Here is a 26,269-nt window from a genome sequence, read left to right on the forward strand (position 1 = left end):
ATACAAACAAACCTCTGGAGAATTTCTTTTGGTAGTTATCTGCCTTGACCTATTTCCCATACTGTGTAAAAAAGGTTTTAGAAAAAAACAAGTAGAATCCGAAAGATCCAACTTTGCACGGAAGCACACGAAAAAGCCGGATTTTTCAAAAAAAATAAAAAATGGCTACCTGTGGACAAAAAAGCTTTGTAAGAAAAAACGCTTCAACTCCCACGCCAAAAAATACTTGTCCAAAACAATGAGTATGTTAGAAAGCATTTCTGTAAAAATCAGCTCGATAGAGTTTCCTTCGTGTGAAATATTGATAAACAAGTTGATGCAATCAGCTTCGAAATTTGACGTCCAGTCTGCGACCGACCAAACTCAAAAAATGGAAAAGAAGACTCTACATTGCGATCAAAACATTCCAGACGCGAAGAGAAAAAAACAGGCATAAAAAATTCCCGCGTTTTTATCAAATGAAGACTCTCCATAGACCGCCACTTTCAAAACAAAACAAAAACAAACTTTAGAAAAAAATGGCGACTTGAAGAAAAATTCTGAAAAAACATGCCGAAGGGAAATGTAAGTAAGCTATTTTAAAACAAAAGAACGAGTGTAAATAAATTTAATACGGGAAAGCTTATGAGTTTTTTTATCATCCGATCAATTAATATGACCTTACCTGCAAGTAGAGCACTGATTTTCTCTTTTTAACGATCGGTCGCAGACTGGTACGTCGGTCGGGAACTGGGCACTAGTACCGCTCGCTTCGAAAGTTTTTTATTCTAAGAAGATCGCCTCAAATAAAAAATCAAAACAAACACGAAGAACATGTTAAAAGTTGTCTAACCGTTGGTTGAAAAGGATTTTCAAAAAAGTTAAAAGTAAGTGAAAAATTTGAATCCAAAAATTTCGGTCGCCAACTGGGCAGGGTACTCTATATATCAGTCGGTGTATACCGTGAAGTCGGGTAACTTGCATCAGTGGAGGCTAGCATGCATAGCACTCAAATGAATGACCTGTCTGGTCCTTAAAATACAAAGTTAAATCAAAACAAAAATGGTATAGTAGAGCTGCGAGCAAAGCTGCGTAGTTCATTTATTTTGAAATTTTGTTGCTTTGATTGGTCAGTCATTTGAGGGCTATGCATGTTAGCCTCCACTGATGCAAGTTACCCGACTTCACAGTGTAGTTGCCTTTTCCATATAGTGTTCCCGACTGTATATAGATAGACACAAAAAAGATGACATATTATAAAAGATGTACACATAGAAAGGTGTCATTTGCGTTCCTTTGAGCTCTTTGTTTGATCTAATTAGACAATGAAAAAGCGTAATGAAAGAATTTCACTCTCTCTCTCTCTTAATATGATTTTCTCAATTAGAATTCAGACAAAAGGGCGTGTTATCAGTGAAAGTTATCATGCCAGAAAGTATGATTGATAAACTTGGTGGAGTTATCAAAACAAATTTGTTGTCAAAGAAATTTACCGTCGACTGCTTTAACTTGGGACGGTTGGTCGAAACATGGGACTGTTTGATATCTGGCCTGTATTTTCACTTACTGTTAATTTTCTTTGACAACAAATTTGTTTTGATAACTCCACCAAGTTTATCAATCATACTTACTTAGGTCTTCTTTGTTCCAGACATTCGCGTGTGTTCCCGAGTACAGCTAAAAAAGAGAAGAATTTTTTTGATGTAGTCTACAACTAGCTTGGAGTTGAACTGTTGATATATTTGATTTGTGAGAATTGAAAAATTTACTACAAACAGCTGTCTAAAAGAAGAAATTCAATTTCAATGCTGTTATTATTTGCTTAAAAACAAAGAGCTCGAAAAAGCGCCAATGACACCTTTCTATGTGCACATCTTTTATAGTATAAATATCTTTTTTGCGACAATCTATAGGAATGCCTTGATTCAAATACCTAAATTTTTTTCAAGAGGAATAAAACCTTCCCCACAGCATAGATTTTTAACATAATTTAAAATATCTTCAACCTATCAGCTCTGCCCCCAGTTCTATTACACAACACTCAGCCCCCCCCCTAGCAAGCTAGCCCTCAGTATTTTTTGAAGCCCCCAATTAAGCAAAAATGGTTTAGCCTAATCTCAGGGGGGGGTGCATTCTATGAAAGCTTGAATCACTGATTGAAAAAGGATTATTCCTCTCTGACCATTAAGCAAAGAAAAACAGTTTTAACCTTTCTATAAATTTCAGCTAATAAAAAGGGTGTCAGAATTAGAGGAGGGTGTCGACATTAGACCAAGTTACGGTATTTTACTATTCGCCCTGTTCCAGAGGCAAATTTCCCAAATATTTTTATTTACATTTCCATATTTTTAAAGGAGAAATTTCCCTTTTTACAGAAACTATCATTTCCTGTATTGAAAAAAAAAATCATTCTTTACTTTTGAAGAAACATGGTATTTCCACATGAACCCAATTCAAGCAGTTTTCAGACTAAATTTTTTTCCTAGCTATTTTCCACTTTTACTGTTTAGAGGCCTAATATTCCCATCCAGAATTACCCCATTTGATGTAGCTGTATTTTTAAAGGAAAATATCCTTGTTTATTTAGAGAAAATTCATTTCCTGTATTTTTGAAGGAAAATAGGTTTTTATTATTACATAAGAAAAGAAGTGTTTTCGATTTCTTTTTATATCTAAATTAGTCACTGTTTCTTTATTTTTCAAGAGAACTGAGTTTATAACATCTAAATTCAAAGGCTAAAAGGCTTGGGGACAAGATGAACTTTTTTCGCGTTGGCGCAATGCAACATGCTCTATCCCACCAACACAAGAAAAAAAGTGTGTGTCCGATGGTTTCTTTTTTTGTTTCATTGGACAAAAAGTGAGAGAAATGCTCAAAAGACACCCTGATTTTGTGCCAGGGACAAAAGCAGGCCATATTTTAGAAAGGCAGGGCAGCGTCCATTGTTGGCCACAAAGGGCACTTTTTCTTGTGTTTTTCCGCTAAAAAGGCTGTTTTTACTAAAATTTTAGTGATTTCAGGAGGGGCAGCGTCCGATCATCGGATGCTAAAAGGGCTTAAAAAATGGCCTGAAAAGTGAGATTTAACTTTTATTGGTAGAAAAAAAAATGGGGTGGAGACACAAGAAAGTGTTTCAGATTGGTGGGATGGAGCATGTTGCATTTCACCAACACAAAAAAAGCTTCTTGTGTCCCCAAGCCTTAATTAGGTAAAATATTCTAAATTTGTTTCTAAAAGGACCCATCAAAATTTAACCAAGAAACAAGGTTCAAAATTTCAGCAAAATCCAATCATTTTAAAGTCTCCAGACTGACTGATATTTTAGCCTCTTCTTGGAAAAGTGTTAGTCTCTCATTGTGAAAAAGGTGGGGCAGGTGTCAACCAACATTTTCAAATTAAAAATCGCCGAAATCTTGTTCCAAGATAGAGAACGACAAGATGGAAAATTTTTCCAAAGCTCTTTGTATTTTCTAATTGAAAATTATCTAATCCAGGCAATTTTTCAAACCCAATTTATTTTTAGTGGAAGTCTTCAGAATGGTCATGGGAATCTAATAAGCCTGTTTAGAATTCATCTCTGTATGTTTAGCGGATGGCCGAGTGGGTTAAGGCATTGTCAAATAATGATTCTGCTCTGAGGGGAGGTTCTGACCGATTAGTGGTAGGCTTTTTCTCATGTTTTGAAATTTCTTATTTTCGAAATCACGAAAAAAACTGTCGACCACTTCTTGAAAAAGCCTCCACAACTCTCCAGGAGCATGCAGAAGTCATGGTTTTATTCGTAGAAAGACATCTTTGGTAATCTTTATTAGCATAACACTATCTATTAAGTGGGAAAAATGAAACATAAAATAAAGAAAAAAATTGTTTTGAATGTCTTCAAAGTATATACCATAAAAGTAAAGAGTAAAGAAACAACAGTTTAAACAAAAACTTTTCAATTTTACTTTACTACTCTTACTTTCTTGGATTTGCATCCTGTACAGTGTTGACGTTATTTCTGAAATATTGATTGTCTATCGCTGTTCAATAAGAGATCAATATGTGATCAAGGAATTAATTATTGATTTAGATGAAGACCGATTGATAGGAGATTATCAGTTCTTTACTTTGTACTTTAGCAACCTCTTAAAGGCTGAAATCAGGTGCCAGGGGTCGCCTCCTCCCATTGTGCTTTGTCTTATTTTTGTTTTTATCTCGTTTTGTGTTTTGTCATCATTTCAAAAGTACTTTATCAACCTTGCTTCAATGATCCGGAATGCTTGCTGACGCTATTCTAATATATTTTATTTTGTTATCCAGTGTACTCCTAAGGCAAATCTTATTTCGTTTCGAGCTTCTGAATTTCTACTACTGTATGCCTAAATGTCTCTTACAGTATGCATATGTTTTATCTCAAATTCATTGTTATTGAATAGAATTTTTCATTTTTTCAGCTACTTTTCAGATTTAAAATAAATAAAAAATGGCTCTGTTGGATCTGATGGGCCTTGGTACTGACAAGCAGGCTGTTATCATTGATTTTGGTACTGCCTTTACAAAGATTGGTCTTGCCGGTGAACAAGTGCCAAGACACATCATACGTACCGAACTGGAAAAGATTATCAACAACAAATTAGAATCTGTACCCATTCTAAATGGAAAGACTGGCTTACAAGGTGCTGATAAAGATAATCTCTCATCATTACTGAAAGATTTTTTCCATGAAATTTATTTCAAACAGCTACTTGTAAATCCTAAAGAACGTAGAGTAGTCATTTGTGATTCCATGCTGAAACCAATTGAAATTCGTAATCTGATGGCTAAGATATTGTTCACTCATTTTGAAGTGCCATCCGTTACATTCATACCAAGCCACTTGTTAGCTTTGTTTGCATGCGGTCTGCAATCTGGTCTTGTGGTTGACGTTGGTTATACCGAAACAGCTGTTGTACCTGTTTTTGAGCAAGGCACTATTCTTACCGGTATAGAATTCATTGATCTTGCTGCACTTTCTTTAGAAGAGCATATTAATAATCAAATCATGGAATCTGGTGTTGTATTTATCGAGAACCAAGAAAAGCCAGCTAAGGATCATATTAAGAGTTTGAAATCACGCATTTTAGAGGATATCAAAGTTAGATGTTGTTTTGTTGGAAGAAAAGATTGCAACTTGGAAGCTGTTCCTGTGAAGTATCCCCTCGAGGGAGGAATCACATTAAATGTGGATGGTAAGATCAGAGCTCATGCTGCTGATACTTTATTTGAAGGTGACGAAGAAGGAAAATCAATTGCTACCCTCATTCTTGACTCCATACTCAAATGTCCTATTGATTGTCGTAAAATGCTGGCAGAAAATATTGTGTTGGTTGGAGGAAGTGTTATGATGCCAGGCTTTGAATCACGATTAATGGCCGAGTTGAAGTATTTATTGAAATCTGACCAATACAGTCAGTCATTATTTCTTAAGAAATTGGCGATGAAAAAGCCACCTGTGCCTGCTAATTACTGCTCATGGCAGGGCGGTGCTCTACTTGGTGCATTGGAGATTTTACCAGAACTTTCAATTGGACGTGATCGCTATAAGGCCGATCCATTTATTCCGGATTGGTCAACTGTTTTAGCAGTCAATAAAGAGGATGTTACTAAGAGCTTATTAGATGACGATTTGAAATGGAAGAAATTACGAAAAACATTGCCGGCAACCTCATCAGCTTCACCACTGCTTTCCAGAGCTGCGCCACCTACATCCAGTAGCTCAGCAAGTGCAGCAGCTTTAGCCGCAGCTCGTAGTAGGTCAACGCTTAGTATAAGCGAACGTGTAAAGCAGGAACTAAGTAAATGAACAAAGATTATTATTTGTAATTTATTACAAGTTTAGTATTTATATGGTTAAAATGCACATTGAAAATCACAGTCAGTCTGATGAAAAACTTTCCAGAACTTCCAGATACTTACTTACAAGCTACTGTACTCGTTTTTTTTTCAAAATTATATCAATCACATCTCATCCCCAATTTTAAATTTACATGTTTTTTATAAGCATTACCTACAGCATGTAAATGTATTTTCCTGTTTTTTCCTTGGCCCTGTAATTCTGCTTAGGATGTCAAGCATTTTAAAGCCTTGTAAACCTCTCGATCTCAATCTCCGAGGCATTTTTTAGTTAGAAAATTATACCTAATTAATTTCAGTATTTTTTATTTTGATGTCAATTTCAAAGATAGAATTTTTGAAATATCAAACTTATGTAAATATTTATCAATTCATCGTCTTTAAATAATAGTTATTGTTTGTAAGAATAATCGTAACATAATCCATTCATTCAGGATATCTGTTTTGTTGATATTTTATAAGAACCAGTAGAACATTAAATTGTTCTTATAATGTTCTTATTTTTGGAGCAAAACTAAGGTATTTTGGGCTTAACACCCTATTTTTGCTAAATTTGACCATTACTTTGCTCAAAATTTCATTGTCCTTAAGTCACTCTTATTTTGGGCATTTTTTAGCCTCATTGTTTTTATATAATAAAGTGTAGGTCATTTTTTTGCACTCTTTATTTGTCGCTTGTGGAAATAACTGGCAAGGGAATTACCCTAAATACGCTGATATGATGGTTTTCATATGGTAAGCCAAAAAAAGAGTGTACATTTACGGGGGGGGGGGCAATTGGCGGGTGACGCTCTTTTTCATTTTTTTCCCTTAAATCTGATCATTTGCAGACTGAAGACGTTTATCTTCGTTTAGCGAGGGCAATTTAATTTGTTGTTTTACGGGCCAAGCTACCCAAAAAAGAGAGTCGTTCAGTCGGCGAAAAAATGAAAGTAGAATTGCGCAGAATTTCACCTATAAAATCTTCTAAAAAAGCAGCAAAAACTATTACATCTTGACAAAAATGAGAAATATAAAATAGAAAGACACAAAAAGGTCGAGTTCATGGATAAAATGAAAAATTAATTGAGCATAAAAGATTCTCAAAACCTTTGAAAAATTACCAAAATTTTGAAAATTTGGGAGTCTGTAAAGCAATGAAAATAAAAATATATTACCAAAATGAATTTTATTTTTATTTTGGTTTTTGGAATTTCAGGGTCGATCGGGCCCGTAAAACAACTAAACAAATTGGTCTCGCCATACAGAATAATATTGGAGCATTGAAACAAAACTGAATTCGGCGATGGAGCAATCTTTATTTTTATTTAAGTCAAGAGTAATTTTGACGAATTTTGACATTATTTGACAATACTCGCCAAATTCACAAAATTGTCACTGTTCACTTATGTCCAGAAAAACATAATAATTTTTATGTCAATTTTTATTTATGTTCTGATAACTGTACTTGTTTTCCACTTTTGAATTATCTTTGGGATCGCTGCATATCAATTATTTGAACAAAGAATTTGTATTAAATTGTAACAATTTCAAAATCAACCTTTTAAGTAATTCTATAGATTTTTGTTTTAATTTTTGAAAAAATCTGGTCCCCTTTTTTCGCACACACTTAACACATCGACGCATTGAAACATATCTTTTTTTCAGATAAAAATTAAAATCGCAATCCTATCGAGATAAAAGAGAGACAAAGGCACACGAAATGACGAAAGGAAAGCAAGAATCGACTCCAAATGAAAGGTAGACTATGTTTCTTCTTTATCGCATGGAATATTCCGAATAATCCGATTCGTTGATTGCCTGTTGTATATTTCTAGTCCAAATACACCTATTTCCTATTAGCAGATTCATGCAAAAGTCACGAAAAAACTTCGAGTAAACAAACTTTTGATTGGCGGAGGCATGCAAAGATTACCTCATACTCTGGACATTTTGAAAAATATGCTTGTATATGCAATATTTCAGCCAATCAGAGACTTTCTCGACGTTTTTCGTGACTCTTTTACATGAATCCGCTAATAGGAGATAAGTGTATTAAATATTATCAAATAATAAGCAGATATTTAATATCAGAAGTGAAATATCAACGATGTAACTTCATTTTATTTTTATTTTAATTGACAATATATTTCGATACTTTTGTATCATCATCAGGTCTAAAAAATAAATAAAGATAAAAGTTAAAAACAGTAAAACTGCTTGCTAAAAAACTTCAGTATTTACACGTCAAATACTCTCTATATCAACTCAACTCAAAGAATGAGCTCAAATTTTCAAACGCCAGTTGTAAGAATTCAAAACTGGCATGTGATAATTGATCAATCATCCCATGATAATTGATCATTTATCCCATGACAATTCAAATTCTCAAGACAAGCGTTCTACTTTTGAACTCATCCTTTGTGTTTAAAGAAGGCTTAATGGCTTGAATGCATAAGGCCTCAAGGGCCATAAGATGAAATTCCGATTTAGCTGATTGTGCAATTATTTTGACATCATCCATTTTAAGTTCAACATTACAGCTACGAAAATGGCTTCCCACTGGTGTATTAGCATTCCTGTGCTCTCGAATACGGGATAGTAGATGTCTGGCTGTTTGCCCAACATAACACGACTGACAGCGTGAACAATTTATCTGATAAACTACCCAACTTTTGTATTCTTTTTCAACAGGTGTTTTCAATGATGGTAACAACGTTTTAAGTTTTCGTATCGTTAAAATAACTTTCACTGGAGCACCGACCCTTTTTAATGAATGTTGAAACTGCTCGGTAATTTTACCTCGATATCGAAGAAGAAAAAACTTTTTCATTTCTGGTTCCTCATCCTTTTGTTCTTCTGTTTGCGGAGGTTTTGTGATCTTTTCAATGGTCTTTTTCATAAGTGGTTCGTAAAATGAAGGAGGATATTGATCTCTTTCGTAATATGGATTTTGCTTTTTCGATGCTTGATTTGAAATTTTCAGGTGTACTGCAAGCACGATGAATTCGATATACCATCCCGGTGACATTGGACTTCTTGTACTTGATCGGTGCCAGTGCATGGAAGTTCATTGTTAAACCAGTATCAGTATTTTTCGTGTACCATGTCGATGTTAATTCATTTCCAGAATGTATGATCTTCATGTCTAAAAATGGAATACTACCTTTATCCTCGCGTTCGCAAGTAAATTTTAGATTTGGATGGAATTCATTTATTTCATTTAGTTTGTTTTCGATCTGGTTTGTTTTGATATTACGTAATATATCATCCATATACCTTCCAAAGATTTGCGCTTCTCCTTTGATTTTTCCATCAAATTGACTGAGCCAACCATTTGCCAAATAAGGAGCTGGGGGACTACCCATCGCTAGCCCGTCAGTTTGTCGGTAGTATCCTCGAGGTGTTAGCATTAAGACATTTAGACTGCATAGTTTGGTTAATTCAACAAAAGTATCTTTTGAAACTGGAGGATGTGGGTATCTATCTCCATATAACAGTTCAGCACAATGGGTTATGGCTTCATCAACAGGGACGTTCGTATAGAGCGAGACTACATCAAAACTTATCATCTCTTCATCATTTTCCAAAGTGATTTCTTTCAGTGATTGACTTAAAGATTGTGATGATGTATTAATCTGACACTCTTCCACAACTGAGAGCCAATCTGCCACCTTTTTGGCAATTTTATAATATGCTGATCCTGGCATTGAAAGGACTGGCCTCAGCGGTATCAACGGTTTGTGAATCTTTGCTAGACCATAAAGTCTTGGTGGTTGACTCCCTATCGGTTTAATATCATCAAATAACTTTTCACTAATTTTATTTTCACTTAATAAAGATTTCAGTTTCTCAACAATCACCTCCTCTTCTTTCATGGTAGGATTTTTCTCATTTTTTCTTTTTGGTAATACTTTATTAAATTGAGGTAGCTTTATGATGTCGTCAAGTTTTTTGTTATAAGTTTCTTTATTCATAACACAAATCCCGATTCCCTTATCAAAAGGTATGGCAAGTAGATCTCTATCCTTCAGGTACTTTTGAGTCATTTTAATATTTCTTGGTGGTTTTTGCTTCTTACATTTTTTGATGTACGCAAGAGTTTTGACATTAATGTCGGTCATAATTTCGTCACTAATTTCCTGTTTCTTACAAAATCTCAGCAAATCATCAAGTTCAGTTAGAACAACTTTCTGATCAAAAGTTTCAAGTATAGAATTTCGTGGGCCCAGTGATAATGTTTCCAAGACATATTTAGGTAGCGGTTGAGTTAAACCATAACATAACACAGTATTTGCAATATCAAACAATGGACGATCCTGCTCAGCTGACAATGCACGTAATTTACCATTAAGTTTCTCCTGTTGTAAAGTTTTAAGTTCTAGTAAATAGAGTCGATTATAAACGATGATTGACGGGTATAAATTAGATCTTATTCTTATTATAGATATTTATATTATTATATTATTTATTTATATATTATAGATATTTAATAGGTAAAAGTTGGTTTTTGAGATTTATTAACCCGAGGTGATGTAATATTCAACGATGTGGAGCCGAGATGAATATACATCCCGAGGGATATCCCCGATCGCACTTTATAGATGTAAGATTGGGTCAGAATTATTTTGAATACTAAAGAATACAATATTAACACATGTTTAAGTTTTCTCTTGCAGCTACTTGTTTCAAATTAACCTCTTAGAGGGGAGGGGCGTTCATCGAATATATTTCCTTTAGGGCAGTTGAGGGAGGGGCGTTTGTTCGATGGGGCGTTTATATGAAGAGGGCATTTATTCGATTTAACACGATAATCTTTAATTTACAAAACACATAAAATTATAGCTGTCTTATTATAACCATCATACCAAATACGCTCAGTCCATTTGCGATTCTGATTATTTCTATTGTTATGTTTGATCAAATTCAAACATTTGGAAAATTCTTTTGGATGAAGCAACATGATTTCTGTATCTTTCTTTAAGTTCATATTTTCGACCTCTTGACCATTAACACATGTGAGGCAGATTATATCCTTCTTTAAGTCCAAGTTATCATCGACATCTGTGATCTCTTTCCTCAGTGTCAAAATCTCAATTTCACTAAATTGATATCCAAACTCTATTTTCAAAAACATGAACTCTTTTCCATCAAATGATACATATCTTGGGGCTTGATTTTCCAATGAACAGCTAACATCGTTATACCAAACCTGGTAGTTTTGAGTTAAACTTGAAGTTTTCCTCAAGTAAAATCTTTCTATTCCCAATCGAAGTCTTTCCTCTGTAGCATCACCTGACATTTTCACTCTTTCTGCTGCAATATTTTCTTTTTCCACTTGATTTTCAGACGAATTTCTGGACTCATCACTTCCACGTGTTTTCAACGAGACAATCTCACTCTGAAGTTTTTGAATGATAGCTTGATTTAATTCATTTCGTTGTTCAGCGTCTTGAAGCTTTTTTTCTAAACTTTTCATTTTTGAACCGCACTGATCTTCCAAAGATTTAACTTCCGATTGATATTCGTCTTCCAAAGTTTTGATTTTCTTTTGATGTTCTGCCTCTCTTCGGATCATTTCTTGGTCTTTCTTTTCCAGTTTCGTTTTGTACTCATTTTCAATTTCTAATATTTGTTTCTTCAACTCTGTAAGGTTTCCATCACTTTTTGATTCTTTCTCAAGTTGAAATCTTATCTGCATTAACTCCATCTCGTGTTTAAGATTCTGGTTCTCCTTTTTTAACTCCAAAACAACAATCTTATTTTCCAATTTCAACGTTTTGATTTGTTTCTCATAATCCTCCTTGAGTTTCGCATTTTCAGCTTTGAGCTTTTGTATTTCATTGAGTTTACCAGTGGCGCTGTTAGGTTTTACTTGTCGATCCTCTGCGCTGTGAGCATTATCCATACTGCTTCTTCTCTGTTTGAGTAAACCAGTAAAACTGAAGTTGTCAAAACACCTCCTATCATATGATAAAAGTATGATATAATATGATATGATATGATAATATTTTTTGCTCATCGTGCAAATTTTTTTGCTGTTGCTACAATAGTTTGCTGACTTTACTGATCGAATTTCAAGCATAAAAGTATTTGGTTATAAAGCAGAATGTCAATGGAAGAGGGCAAACTCAACCCCGTGTATCCCAGGCTTTATTTACATTACTGATGGACGTTAGTGAACATTAGCTGATCGTGATACGGAGGGAACGAGGTCGTCCTGGAACGCAATTTTAAAATCAAAACGGATTAAAATTTACAAAGGCGCTAAAATTTAGCTGATTCGTCGGGCAGGTTTGCTGAAAGTGACGGGCATGCCCGATCCAATGTTTGAAAATCCACTCTAATTTGGATTTTTGGTATCCTCAGACAAATTTTTGTTAAAATTTTTAACTTTCAAACTTTAGCCGACCCATTGAGAAACAGAAAAAACTTTTGCCTTTCGTCTTTAGGAAGTGACTTTATTCCTATTGGGATTTTTTTAAGATTTGAAAGAATATATTTACCGCTTGCAAACGCCTGGTAATGCGGTGTACAGTGTGTCCCAAGAAAGCGGACAAATTTTTATATGAAGAAAAATCTTCATGGCTTATGCAAAATAGTTTGACTTATATATTATATAGTTATTTCAATCTCCAAAAACTATTCAACCATCTTAGGAATTGAATATCTATTGCTTGAACAGAGGATTGTAATCTTACTTTAATTATTTTAAGTCGACAGTTTAAATAATTACTTTTGAGGATTTTCCTTTATATAAACTTTTTTTGTTCACTTTTTTTGGGACACACTGTATACATTTTACGTAAGTGACCTCATGATAAAAACATGGTGTATTTGAGTCCAATTCTCTTGCAAACGAAGATAACACACTTGAAATACAAAATATTCAAAAGGTAAAAAGGTGATATGTCACATGTTCGACAACCCATTTGTTCGACAATTCACTTGTTCGACAAATTCGTAAAATTGTCGAACAAGTGGGTTGTCGAATAAATGGGCGCCCACTTGATCGACAACCCACTTGATCGACAATCTATAGTTGTTCGACACCCACTTGTTCGACGCCCACTTGTTCGACAATCTATAGTTGTTCGACACCCACTTGTTCGACGCCCACTTGTTCGACATTATTGTCGAACAAGTGGGCGTCGAACAAGTGATCGTTCACATAATCGACAGCCCAGTTGTTCGACAGTGTAGATGGTCGACAGTTTGTATATTACCCTGTACCAAAGTGTATTTCACATAAAATCGTAGCCTATGGTTTACCCTTATCTGGCTCCCAGATGCAGAAATTTTCTTCCGACACGGTAAAGCTCTGAAGGGAGGCCCGTATATTCGAGTTAGAAAAGTTCGAGTTAGCAATTTTCGAGTTAGCTAAATCATGACGTCATAAAAATTTAAATTATGACGTATACTCAATTCTAACTGGATTTTTCTTTTCCAAAAAAGATTTTTCGAGTTAGAATTAACTGGAATCTTGTTTTTCGCAAGAAAAATTTTCGAGTTGGCTAACTCGGATTTTTTTTTCACAAAACCTTTTTTTGAGTTAGTTAACTAGGAATTTATTTTTCGCGCACAAGTTTTCGAGTTAGCTATCTTGGGAAAGATTTTCACATCTGAAAGGTTTAGATTACGGAATTTTGCAAGACCGCATAAAGGATTTTGCAGCGAGGAGTCTGGTAACCCAGCAACCTCGTTCCCTGCGTATTATTAGCTTTTTATATGCTTACTGATAGCACACCCCCTTCTCACAGCCACAGCCCCACTGGGAACCCCTCCCACTGGAAAAATTGTCCAAAATATCGTCCCGGTGGGAAATTAACCCCGATTTTTTCCCCCATTGAAAATAATCAAATAATGTCAGATCTTTTGTTTTATGACCTTTTGTTTTAAGAAATTCCCCCACTGAGGTCCTATAAATTAACCTTTGTCCGTCAACCGTCCGTTCGTTCGTCCGTCTGCTGTTACCAGCTTTTCTCGAGATTGGCTCATTAGTTTTTTCTGATTTTTGGCAAAAATATGCAAAATGGCAATGCCCAAAATGTGACAGAGCCCAATTTTTGGAAAATTTTTTTTTCCGGCCGAAAATGCCGGAAATATGCCGGAAAAACCGTTTTTTTGGCATTTTCTCGAGATTTCATCATTAGTTTTTTTCTGATTTTTTGCACAAAGATGCGCAAAACATTGCCGAGTACATTGCCGAGTACAATTTTTGAGAAAAACTTTTTTCCGGCCGAAAATACCGGAACTTTCTAAAAATTGCCGGAACAGCCGATTTTCGCCGGAAAAACGGTATTTCTTGAATTTCTCGAGCTGTACTTTATATTTTTTTATGAAATTTTGAACACTGATGCAAAATGATAATATATAAAATGTGACAAAGCCCGATTTTTGAAAAACATATTTTTCCGGCCGAAAATACCGGAAAAATGCCAGAAAAATCGGTTTTTTGGCATTTCTCGAGATTTCATCATTAGTTTTTTATGATTTTTTGCATGCACAAAGATGCGTATTAGCAATGTCCAAATCATGGCCGAGTCCGGTTTTTAAGAAAAATTCTTTTCCGGTCGAAAATCCCGAAAATATGCCGGAAATCGCCATTTTTGCAGATTTTGATCAGACTTTATCATTATATTTCGTTGTTTTTTTTTCATAGAAAAATATTATCAATGGCAATGCCTACCATCAAGCATGGTTCAATCGTCAATTAAACTGATTTTTGAAGCCGGAACTTTCTAAAAATCGCCGGAACAGCCTATTTTCGCCGGAAAAACGGTATTTCTTGAATTTCTCGAGCTGTACTTTTATTTTTTCACGAAATTGATGCAAAATGGCAATATCCGGTATAAGATATTATAGAAGTCGCTGTGCATAAAACATACTATATCATATGATGTATGATACCCTGATAGCGTTATATTGTAAGATAATATGACTAAATTATTGCGTGTGGATTACGGTGTTACAATTCTATGATGTTAAATACTATTTTTTGATGTTGCAAACTATTTTCTAAAAAAAAACTTTTTGCACAATCATGCAATTATTGTTATAGCAAAATAAGAAAACCCAAATAGGAAAACTTCACTCTTAGCGAACGAAGCGAAGCGACCTTTCAAATCCGTGCCTGTCTGAAGTTGAGTCCAGTGCTTTAGCATCTTACAGTTTTGAAGATTTGCACTGCAGTGTAATTCTGTAACGTCAGATCTTTTGTTTAGGATGCTTTGTTTTAATAAGTTTCCCCACTGAGGGGGAAACTTGCATCTATTAACACAACAGGGTATTCTTAGTCAATTAGATTAGACTAATGTAAATAAAACCTGGGATACACGGGGATGTTAAACCATGTGTTCAAGACTGATAATTGTTGAGTTTGTATTAAATCGTGGAATCTTCCACCGTTATTATTAACAATCAGGCTATCACATAATTATGTTTTCTCTGAGCGAAGAATTGTACCATGCTGCTGAAGTTGTCGCGTTAAAATCTCCAAGACAAATGACCTTGTATTTTGGTGGAACATTGACGAATTGTTTGTGAAGATTTCTGTAAAACAAGTCTTTTGAACTGTCACTACTCTCTTCTGTAGGTGCATAGCAATTAATAACTTTAAGCAGACATCCGTATACCTTGGTTTGAAGCACAATGATCTGAGCATCCACGTATTCAACTTGCACGATTTCGACATTAGGGTCTACTTTGATGACAAAACCAACTCCATGTTGTCTCTTAAGGGAGTGACCTGACCAATAGATTTCGTATTTCGAATTATCACATTTAACTGTAGCTGATCCTTGTTTGAGTCTTCTTGCTTCTTGAAGTGCAGAGATTTCTAAGTTGGCTTTATGGATCTCTTGCACAACACGTTCGAGTTTGAGGTCGTCTTTGCAAGTTCTCACATTGATGGTTCCAATATTCCATTTGTAGAATGTCTGTTTCATGAGAAGGGTGATGAGATGTTCAACCGTATGTTTAAGGGCGTGACCGGTCAGTTCCTCGTCCCGAGACAAATCAAAACCACTACCAAATCAGAATTTCAGTGTTGTTGTTCTTCTTGGGTGTGGTGGACCTCTCTTAGTTGTGTAGGCTTACCACCACACCCTTCGTTTTAGTTTTTGATTCTTATTCACTAATTCTTAATGGAGTGAATTTTTTTATCTTATTCACTAATTCTTAATGGAGTGAATTTTTTTATCGATGGGATTAACAAATAACGAGTTTGTAACTTGTCGCGCAACTGACGTCAAACGCTCCATCGTTTTGCCACTATTATTCTTCTTTATTCTTCCTTCGCGTGTGCTCCACTACGGAACAACTTTCACTGTTTCGATCTAAAAGCCTACTCGGTGCGAAAGAGAAATCGTTTATTTCATAATACGCCGTTCATTGACTCAAATCAAATGACTTTGGAGGTTCGGTGAAATGGTGGCCGAATTGCCGTTCCATGTTTTGTCAGATAGTCCCAAGTTAGAGCAGTTGACGGTATCAAAAAAACAAGGATAGTTGGTCTTGTAGGGGCAAATCATTTTTGTTTGGTTATTATTTGTCTTTCTACGGATCAAATTTCAAACATCCTTTATCGTATAGAATTATAAGATGATAAATATTGCACTTTCTGAGTGTATGTAGAGCAGATAAAATGTGTACTGTATTATCTTTTTACGTGTTTTTGATTTTCACATTTTGTTTCGAAGGTTAGTTTATCTTATTTCTGAAAATCATACGTTAACAGTCTTGACTTGAATGGTTGGGTTGTCTGAGGTTTCAGAGGATTTTCATATGTCACATCCCTATATCACAGACCCAGTGGGGGCCAGTGGGGTATACACTCATACTGTAAAACTTTGCCGAAATTTTGTCCCCAGTTGGAAAAAAATACCCTACAATTTCAGCCCCACTGGAAAATTGAATTTAGTTCCATCCCAATTCATAGTTCAATGAGAAAAACATCTAAAACCATACAAATTAAATTTAACCTGAAAGCAAAAGATTTTCTATCCTCATTGAGGTTTCGATAGAAATATGGGGAAAGGTTTCATCGGGGCTGTGAGACAGGAGCTTATTCTCTGTATATCTATTGCCCTTTTAGCAGAGGCGGAGGAAGGGAACGGTTGATCCCGTTCCGGCCAAAGCAGAAAGCCAAAGCAAAAGTTTCCAATCAAACCAAATTCTGCTTTAAGTCACCTTGAAAAAGTCTCTATATTGTAACTATCATTACCACTTTGAAAAAGGAGCCAGCTGCAACTCCTAAAAATAATATTGTCAAAAATATTATAACGTTAATGTTTAAATTTCTTACTTTTTAGTATCTCGTGGAATCGAGCAAAGAACTATTCATGTGTCACGTGACAAGAGGAGCAAAGACACGATCAATTGCGGTTCAATTCATCAACCATGCTTTCATTTAAATCACGCTATTAACATTTCACTGGATGGAGATATCATTTTACTGGATTCACAATATCAATACGTTCGCAATGAAACTATTGTAATACCTCATTCTTTGGAAATCTCAAGCTATTGTGGTAATACTAGTTTCACCTGTAGTGGAGAAATGGCTAATGTATTGTTCGAAAACGATCAAAAGATGTCACGTTTTACGGTATTTTTACTATCGGGTGACTTCAGTCTTCACAACATCTCTGTTAGATTTTATCTCCCAAAGAGTTCTGGTGCGGATAAATTTTATCTTTTTGTTTCCCATCCAAATACTTCGAAAACTTTAGACGTGGTTAACTGCAATTTCGAATGGAAAAAGTCAAATGACGCTCCATCAACAGAGCTAATTAATGGTTATGGTTTTACCAATGTAACGCTCATGGTTTGTAGATTCACAGCACCTTTTAGTTATACTGGGAAAACAAAAAATAAAGAAGGTCCGAAAAAAACACTGAGAGAATCTCATCAAGATCACATCTCATCAGAGAGAGTGAGTGTTATGAGAGTTTTGCTTCAAGATTGCCATTTTTCTAGTTTTACGATGGAAATCAAAAATAAGAAGAATGTTACAGGGATAATAGCTATGAAATATAATCAATTCAAGGGTACATGGCAAACCGGAACATTCATATACATAACAGGATTCGATCGAATCTCAAGTAGTAACAATACATTTCTAAAACAAACATCCCTTGAAATGGACGCAAGAAATATCCATTATTTTGGAAAACCTATAGACTACAAGATAACCGACAACGCATTTTCATCAGATTCGTTTTTAACGATTAGGGTGAAACAACCAGGAAATTTTGTCATATCAAGGACAAGCTTTGAACGTTCGAATTTAATCGTATTATTTACTACAACGTGTCATTTTGTAAAAATATCAATCTCGAAATGCACTTTTGATTCTGTCGGTACATACTTAAATCAAATACAAGTGACTAATGTTTACGATAGTGGCAAAAACGAACTTTTAGTTAACGATTCTTCATTCAAAAATTCAAAGTCGGGTTCGATTTACTCTGAAGGGTACAGGGTTGCAATATTGAATTCAACATTTCTTGACAATTACTTCTGTGATAATGATATCGTTATACCTTTCAGCTATGATATGTCAGCTGGTATTACGATCAAGTCAGAACATATAACCATTTACAATTGTACTTTTCTAAACAATACTACTCCTTATACAGTGATGCCAACCTCCATATATTTAACACTAAAAGGCGTCAGTAATCGATTTTTAAACATCACAAAAGTACAATTGTGTGACGGTGGAACGAATGAAAAAAGGTCCAGTACAGCTTTTTTCGTTAAAAATATTTTCGATGTAGATACTGTTTTTATTACAGACTCAAATTTCTCATGCTTAGAATCTAACTATTATATTCTTGGTGACTGGTCGAATTCACACTTTCAAAATAACATTCGAATGAAGTTTGTCCAATGTGACGGAACATCGTACCACGCTCTAAATAAACCATACGCCAATTACGATAGCAATGGAAAAATACATGTTCATAATTCAACATGTTATCAATGTCCCTTTCAAGCTTCTTGTATTAACGGTATCAAAAGTAGAGGAAACTATTGGGGTTACTCAAACTCCTCTGGATATGTGACATTTAAGATATGTCCACCCTTTTATTGTTGTGATCGTTTAAAAAGATGTCATTCGTATAACACATGTGCAAACAGGCGTCAAGGGCGGTTGTGTGGAGGGTGTAGACCTGGAGACTTTATAAGCATATTTAGTCATAACAAATGTGTTGATAGTTCAAAATGCTTGGCGAGTTGGTTTTGGTTTGTTTTTACAATTGTTATCGTATTATCTTTCGGATTGTTACTATACCACAAAGATGTACTTCTCGCTATTAAAAACAAACTACATAAACTCTATGCGAGATTGACCAGGATTGATCGTGGAGAATCTGTTCGAAATAGATTCCCGGATACTCCTTATAACTTGATCAGCGACAACGAAGTGAATGAGACAAACTCACACAACAATCTTAACTTTGATCAGCAATCATATATTTCAGGTCTTATCAAAATCACATTTTTCTTTTACCAGACAGCTTCAATTATACGAATCACTTCTTCAGCTAAAATGGAATATCACATGCCATATCTTATTGAAACTCTTTCATCATTTTTCGACATTAAAATCTCAATCAAATCTTCCAATCTGATCGATTTGTGCCCTATCCAAACAGAGTATTGCTGCTATTGAACTTTTCAGATTAAGTATCGTTCTTTCGTGTATTATTCTAATACCAGTATCACTTCTCGTGGTCAACCTTGTCAGATACCACCAGGAAAACCAATATAAAATCTCGTCATTCATCAACCGGTTGAAAGTTAGCTATGTTCAGATTCTAATTCTTGGTTATGCTAGCATTGCAACATTTTGTTTACAATCTGTAGATTGTATTGAAATTGACGGTGGACTGTGGATTTTTAATCAAGCTGAAGTGGCGTGTTACCAACAATAGCAGATCATGGTTTTTGTGGTGATTTGTTTTTGGATTGTTCCCTTTCCTTTTGTATTATATTTTGGTTGCTGTTGGCTTCGATCAAAAGCAATCACACCAAATGAAATGTTGCTGACCCTTACATTTCCACCAGTAGTACTGTTTTACAAAACAAGAAACTGGTACCTTGGTCAATCTCAGAATGTATGGTCAGAGAAAATGACCATAGAACAGAGTGATATTGTAAGCTTCATGAATCAACCTTTTCGAGTGAGTATAAACAAAGATGAAACGTCTGAACAAATAATATGCAAGCCAGTTAAAATTGTTTGGGAGCCGGTGTTTGTCGCACGTCGATTGATCCTTATCATTAGTACCACGTTCATCCGGTCACCGACCAAAATTATACCCAACTGGATTTCTGTTGATTATATTCAGTATCCATGATTACACAGTCAAACCTTTTGTCGAAAAGTCGCTCAATTTCATACAATTAATGTCAATGTCGTTATTAATAACTCTAGCGTTTGTAAACACATTCTGGGCGTGGTCAATCAATATTGACATTGTAGATAATGCAGAGTATTATTTGACCGGTAAAATTCTTTTGTTTATTGAATTAGTAATCTTACTTTCACCTATCATTTTCGTTATTGTAGCTTTATTTTATAGACTGTTTAATTATATATACAAGTTATTTTTGCGAAAATTAGATTAGGGGTTTTTTGTAGGTTCTTATAACACGTTGATAAACTAAACATTTTTGGTTGATTTTTCTTTTGGAGGACTTGTATTTTGTTAAAGGGGACGTCTGGTCTGATTTTAGGTATTGTTTTTTTAGAATTTTTGGAAAAATTATTCCAGGGAGATTAAAATGAGCTATCTCACTTCAAGAGATTTTTTTTCAATCACTTTCTATGGCCATTTAAAAAATCCCTCTTTTTCAAAATTTATGACGTAGCTTATCTTATATGTTTTCTATGTTCTTTCAAGTAAACAAGATTAACTCCTCTTTCTGTGCAGCTGGCATTTTTATAAGAAAATTCTAAGTAAGTCAGACTCAGAGATGTGCAAGAGCAGTTAAAGTCGTTAAAACATTTTGTCAATGAAAGCTTACTCCAACATCTTCATAGAAAAATGAAATATTTATATAGTTGTGGACTGGAAAAATCATCGAAATTAGAAGTCAAAAATCAGGTAAAAGAGAGGAAATTGTAAAACACTAAAATCTGAATATGTCAGTCAAAACTAAAGATTTTGAGTTCGTTTTTTCTGCAAACTTTTTTTTACTGATTTATCTATCTGGCATAGAATTATGACTGAAATGATCTACCAAAGCAGACGTCCCCTTTAAATTGGATTTTTCCGGTTCTTCTTGATCTTATTTACATTCCATGTAGCCATTTGTTTTTAAACTTTCTTAACTGAATTCAGCTAAATTTAACACAACGCCCGCATCAAGCACTTTTCAGTTCGTGAATATTTCTTGGGCGTGGTCGATCGATGTAGATTTTTTGCGGATAAATGCAGAATTTCGATTGACTGGTAAATTCTTAATTTCATGCAACTAAATTTTAGCACAACGTCCGTATCACCAAAGTTCGTGAATAATTTTAAGGCATGGTCGATCAATGTAAACTTTGTGAATAATGCAGAGTATTATTTGACCGGTAAAATTATTTTGTTTACTGAATTAGCTATTTTATTTTCGCCTTTTATGTTGGTCATTTTAGCTTTATTTTATAGACTGTTTAATTATATACACAAGTATTTAATTATATATAATTATATATACAAGTTATTTTTGAGAAAATTAGATTAGGGTGAAATCTTTGGAGGTTTACAATGATACGTCGATAAACTAAACATTTTTGGTAAAATTTGAATTTTCGGGTTCTTCTTGACCTTATTTACACTTACAGTTCATGACTTTGAAGCCATGTGCTTTTAAATTTTCTTAACTTCATACAATTAAATTTAAACCAACGTCAATATGAAGTACTCTTGAGTTCGTGAATACATTTTGGGTGTGGTCAATGAATTTGACCTGTAAAATCATTTTGTTTACATTATTGCTTTATTTCATAGATTGTTCAATTATACATACAAATTATTTTTTAAGAAATTAGATTAGATTGAAGTCTTTGGAGAGTCTCGTAACGTTAGATCTAACCGCCTTATTAAGTATTCCAGAGTTGGTAAACACACATCGGGCATTTTCAATAGAAAAGGCCCTTTGGACTGAGATTTTGTTCTTTGAGCTGGTCCATCTTGCATTACCTATTTTATGTTGTTTTATTTTAACGAGTTTTGAAATTAGCCATAGCATAGAAATTCAGACATAGTAGACATAAAGCAAGAAGTAATGGAGGGAAAAATTATAGTCGTCTAGAAACCTTTGTGAAAAATATCTAGGGGTCTTGTTCGGAAGCAATGTTTGCTTTGATTTCATAATCGATTTGATTGGTTTAGAAAAACAATCGAGACGCACATAATCGGTTGAACAAGGTTGAAACACATAAAAGGAGATATCAGTACACATAACAATTTCCTCTCCCAAGAAATTATTCTCCATTGTCCAAACAAAAGAAAAGTGTCATTATTTCGATTGTAATTTTTTCCCGCTCAAAAAAAAAGTTGATTTTGTTTTTGAGAGTTTGTTGATGCTAATCTCGTACGTCCCGTGTGTCCCTCCAGGCTTTATTTACGTTACTGATTGAAGCATCAAAAAGCTGATGATACGAGGATACGTGTTGTTGCTTGATCAAGAATTAATTTAATCTAATCTATACCCTTCGTGCTCTTAACGGAATAGCACCCCCGTCCGATAAACTCTTTTTTTTAGAAAAAGACCCTTTGTTTTCTCGCTACGCAAGTTTCTGCGTAAGTAGCCGGGGATTCTATAAGGCCGGAATACCGGATTCTTCCCAGTCGTTTATACAAACTAAATCCCGTAAATCATAATATCATACAACATATATACTTACGGTATTACACGCATAAACGACTCCAGTCTATGTAGTCTCGATTTCCGGACCATTATTCTTATTACGCGAAATAGGGCGGCAATTCTACTACATGTATGTCTGCCATAAAAAGCCGCGCTAGAGAGTGTTTTGAATAATTTTCCTCTTTTCATCTTTTGACGAGCGCACTTCTCTTTTGCAGTACTGTTCACCTTTCAGTGTTTGATAATTAGGTGGAGCTGATTATTGACCTGGAATTTTTAATTTATAAGTCGAGCTCTAGACTACAGGAGGCCCCCCAGCGGTTTGCGTGATGGCGTGATTGGGACTTTTTTTCTTGCGTGATGGCGTGATCAAGATTTTATCGTGATGCGTGATAGGGCAAAAATTTGAGGCGTGATGCGTGATTTGGGCTATTTTTCGCTATTTTTTGCGTGATGACAAATTTTAGCGATTTTCGTGATGCGTGATGGAGAAAATTTTTTTGCGTGATGGCGTGATTAGGGGTGCCGCTGGGGGGGGGCTCCTACAGTCTATGCTTTTTGAGAAAAATAAAATCCGAGTTGATTGCTAACTCGAAAATCCTTTTGGGAAAATGGAAAAGCGAGTAACAGTTAAGTGACGTCATAACTTTCACTTCATCATAATTTAGCTAACTCGAAAATCGGCGCTAACTCGAAAATTTTCTAACTCAAATTTTGGTAACTCGATAATTCCGGGCCTAGGTTTTCCGGGCCTCGTTTCATTTCCGTTGTTTTATTTTGCCGAACAACTGGTCCGTCGAACTGATGCGCTGTCGAACAACTGATCGCTTAGTGTGATCCCTTACTTACAAATGAGTGTCGAACAAGTGAGGCCCGGAATTCCCGAGTTATTTTTTCCGAGTTAAAAAAACTGAGTTAAAAAAAAACCGAGTTATCCCGAGTTATGACGTCATTTTTGGAATTTAGTGACGTCATTTTTCATTTTTTAACTCGGGAATTTTTGCTTCCTTTAACTTTCCGAGTTATTTTTCATTTTTTAACTCGGGAATTTTTGCTTCCTTTAACTTTCCGAGTTATTTTCCATTTTTTAACTCGGGAATTTTTGCTTCCTTTAACATTCCGAGTTATTTTCCATTTTTTAACTCGGGAATTTTTGCTTCCTTTAACTTTCCGAGTTATTTTTCATTTTTAAACTCGGGAATTTTTGCTTCCTTTAGCTTTCCGAGTTATTTTTCTTCATAAAAAAAATTTCAGTATTTTACAAAATTGATGTACAAATTCAACAAGCTAGGAAAAATTAAAAGATATACTACATTATACTTTAACATGTACAGACGAATATAGCTGTGTTATTAAAATCGTCATGTCCGATGTATCCGGTCCATTTGTATCTTGCATTCGATGTACCTTATTGGTATATATTTTCGCGTGTTACAAATTTTCGCGAATCGCGAAATTTTTTCGAAAAAAACGTGTTTCGCGTGTATTAAATTTCGCGATTGATGACTTCTGGAAAATTTTCGCGTGTATTAAATTTCGCGATTCACTAAACTAGGTATTTTCAGAAAGTGGGAATATAAAGCAAGAAAAAGACTGATTTTGCTTGAAACACAACGTTTTTGATGTAAAAATACTAACAAAATACTAATAAAATTTTTTCGCGTGTATTTAATTTCGCGATTTTGTAATTTTGAAAAATTTAAACAGTATTAAATTTCGCGAAAATTGACCAAAAAACTCGCGAAATTAAGTACCCGCGAAAATTTGTAACACGCGAAAATATATACCAATAAGGTATCTTTAAATCGAACCAAACTTAAACTTTTAGAAAAATTTTTCGGATGCAGTAACTTGACTTCTTTAGCGTTAATTTTTTGACTATTTATGGAGGTCTGAGGAGATTGAAAAAGTTCACCATAACTCGTCGAAATCTCAATATCCTTGTATTCCTTCTCGAATTGTATACTGAAAATGATAAACGTTTTTCTATCGACTCTGAAAGCTCGTCGGTTTAAGTTTTTCAACGAACCTCGAACTTCGTACATGTTTTTTTTTTAAGAAACTAGTTTTACCAAGCAGCCTCAATGTTTCTTAAGAAATCGACCTTTTGAGCCTTAAATGTTTCTTACATGTTTCTAAACTTTTTGACATAATCAGCCTATTTTTCATGCAAAGATTGGAAGGTTCTAAAAAAACCAAGTTAAAAAATGTTATTTTCTCATTCTCAGCCTCAGCATGTTTCTTAGATGTTTCTTAGTTTTTAGGCATTTTGAGCCTCGTGTTTCTTAAAAGTGTGTTTCTTAAAATAAAAAAAACGTGTAGTACCAGAATTGATAAGATTGAGTTGAATTTGAAGCTTTTGGCATAAAAAATAATTCTAGTCCCATTATGAATTTTTGCTTGATAACATCAGTTTTTTGTAATGCGTGTGTCTGCTTTGCTTGATCATCCAAATCTTTAGACTTGGCTCTTCCCTGTGTTTTCAGCGAGTCAATCTCACTCTGAACTTTTTGAATGATAGTTTGATTTAATTCATTTCGTTGTTCAACGTCTTGAAGCTTTTTTTCTAAACCTTTCATTTTTGAACTGTACTGATCTTCCAAAGATGTAGCTTTCGATTGATGTTCGTCTTCCAAAGTTTTGATTTTCTTTTGATATTCTGTCTCTCTTCGGATCATTTCTTGGTCTTTTTTTTCCAATTTCGTTTTGTACTCATCATTTTCGATTTCTAACATTTATTTCTTCAACTCTGTAAGGTTTCCATCACTTTTTGATTCTTTCTCAAGTTGAAATCTTATCTGCATTAACTCCATCTCGTGTTTAAGATTCTGGTTCTCCTTTTCTAACTCCAAAACAACAATCTTATTTTCCAATTTCAACGTTTTGATTTGTTTCTCATAATCCTCCTTGAGTTTCGCATTTTCAGCTTTGAGCTTTTGTATTTCATCGATTTTACCAGTGGTGCTGTTAGGTTTCACTTCTCGATCATCTGCGCTGTGAGCATTATCCATACTGCTTATTCTCTGTTTGAGTAAATCAGCAAAAAAATCAGCAAAAAATCCTTCGGGTGAAACTGACAGTAATGTATTTTAATTCTAAATCAGCAAAACTGAAGTTGTCAATATTCATCTCTCTATCATATGACAGAAATTTCCTATAAAATTTTTGCTCATCGTGCAAATTTTTTTTCTGTTGTTACAATAGTTTGTTGACTTTACTGATCGAATTTCAAGCATAAAGTATTTGACTACAAAGTAGTAGCTGAGAGGCTCGGTCTACACTGTCTATATAAAAAAATTTTGACATGTGTAACAGACCTAACGGCAAAACAGAAGAAAGACAGTAGTAGACCGAGTATTAATGAAGATACAGGCTCCTGGTGCAGAATTCTATTGGCTGTTGAACAATTGTTGAAATCACGTGATATTATTGATTGGGAGTGCGCGAATCTGATTGGCCTTATCAACGGCTTTTTTGGCACGAAATTCAAACCAAATGTAAACAAATTCAAACTGAGTCATAAATACAATACTCTCACTGGGTAGCTTCTGATGGGATTTTTGA

At 34.6% G+C, this 26,269-nt stretch overlaps 2 protein-coding genes across 2 annotated transcripts; one reads left to right on the plus strand and one right to left on the minus strand.

Annotated features, from left to right (window-relative positions):
• Window positions 1-4,416: 4,416 nt before the first annotated feature.
• Window positions 4,417-5,875, plus strand: LOC136808937 (actin-related protein 10-like). Its single transcript, XM_067065498.1, has one exon. The coding sequence runs from the start codon at window positions 4,446-4,448 to the stop codon at window positions 5,802-5,804; it is 1,359 nt and encodes a 452-aa protein (XP_066921599.1). The 5' UTR covers window positions 4,417-4,445; the 3' UTR covers window positions 5,805-5,875.
• A 4,733-nt stretch (window positions 5,876-10,608) lies between these two features.
• Window positions 10,609-11,788, minus strand: LOC136808938 (synaptonemal complex protein 1-like). Its single transcript, XM_067065499.1, has one exon. It carries the CDS (start codon window positions 11,739-11,741, stop codon window positions 10,656-10,658), a length of 1,086 nt encoding a protein of 361 aa, XP_066921600.1. The 5' UTR covers window positions 11,742-11,788; the 3' UTR covers window positions 10,609-10,655.
• Window positions 11,789-26,269: the final 14,481 nt, after the last annotated feature.

Source organism: Clytia hemisphaerica, unplaced genomic scaffold (assembly GCF_902728285.1).
Source record: "Clytia hemisphaerica strain Z4C2 unplaced genomic scaffold, Clytia hemisphaerica genome assembly, whole genome shotgun sequence".
Classification (NCBI taxonomy): Eukaryota; Metazoa; Cnidaria; class Hydrozoa; order Leptothecata; family Clytiidae; genus Clytia; species Clytia hemisphaerica.

Bases quoted from the DNA above. Each gene is read 5' to 3' on its own strand.
- LOC136808937 (XM_067065498.1), top strand. From the start codon at position 4,446: ATGGCTCTGTTGGATCTGATGGGCCTTGGTACTGACAAGCAGGCTGTT.
- LOC136808938 (XM_067065499.1), bottom strand. From the start codon at position 11,741: ATGGATAATGCTCACAGCGCAGAGGATCGACAAGTAAAACCTAACAGC.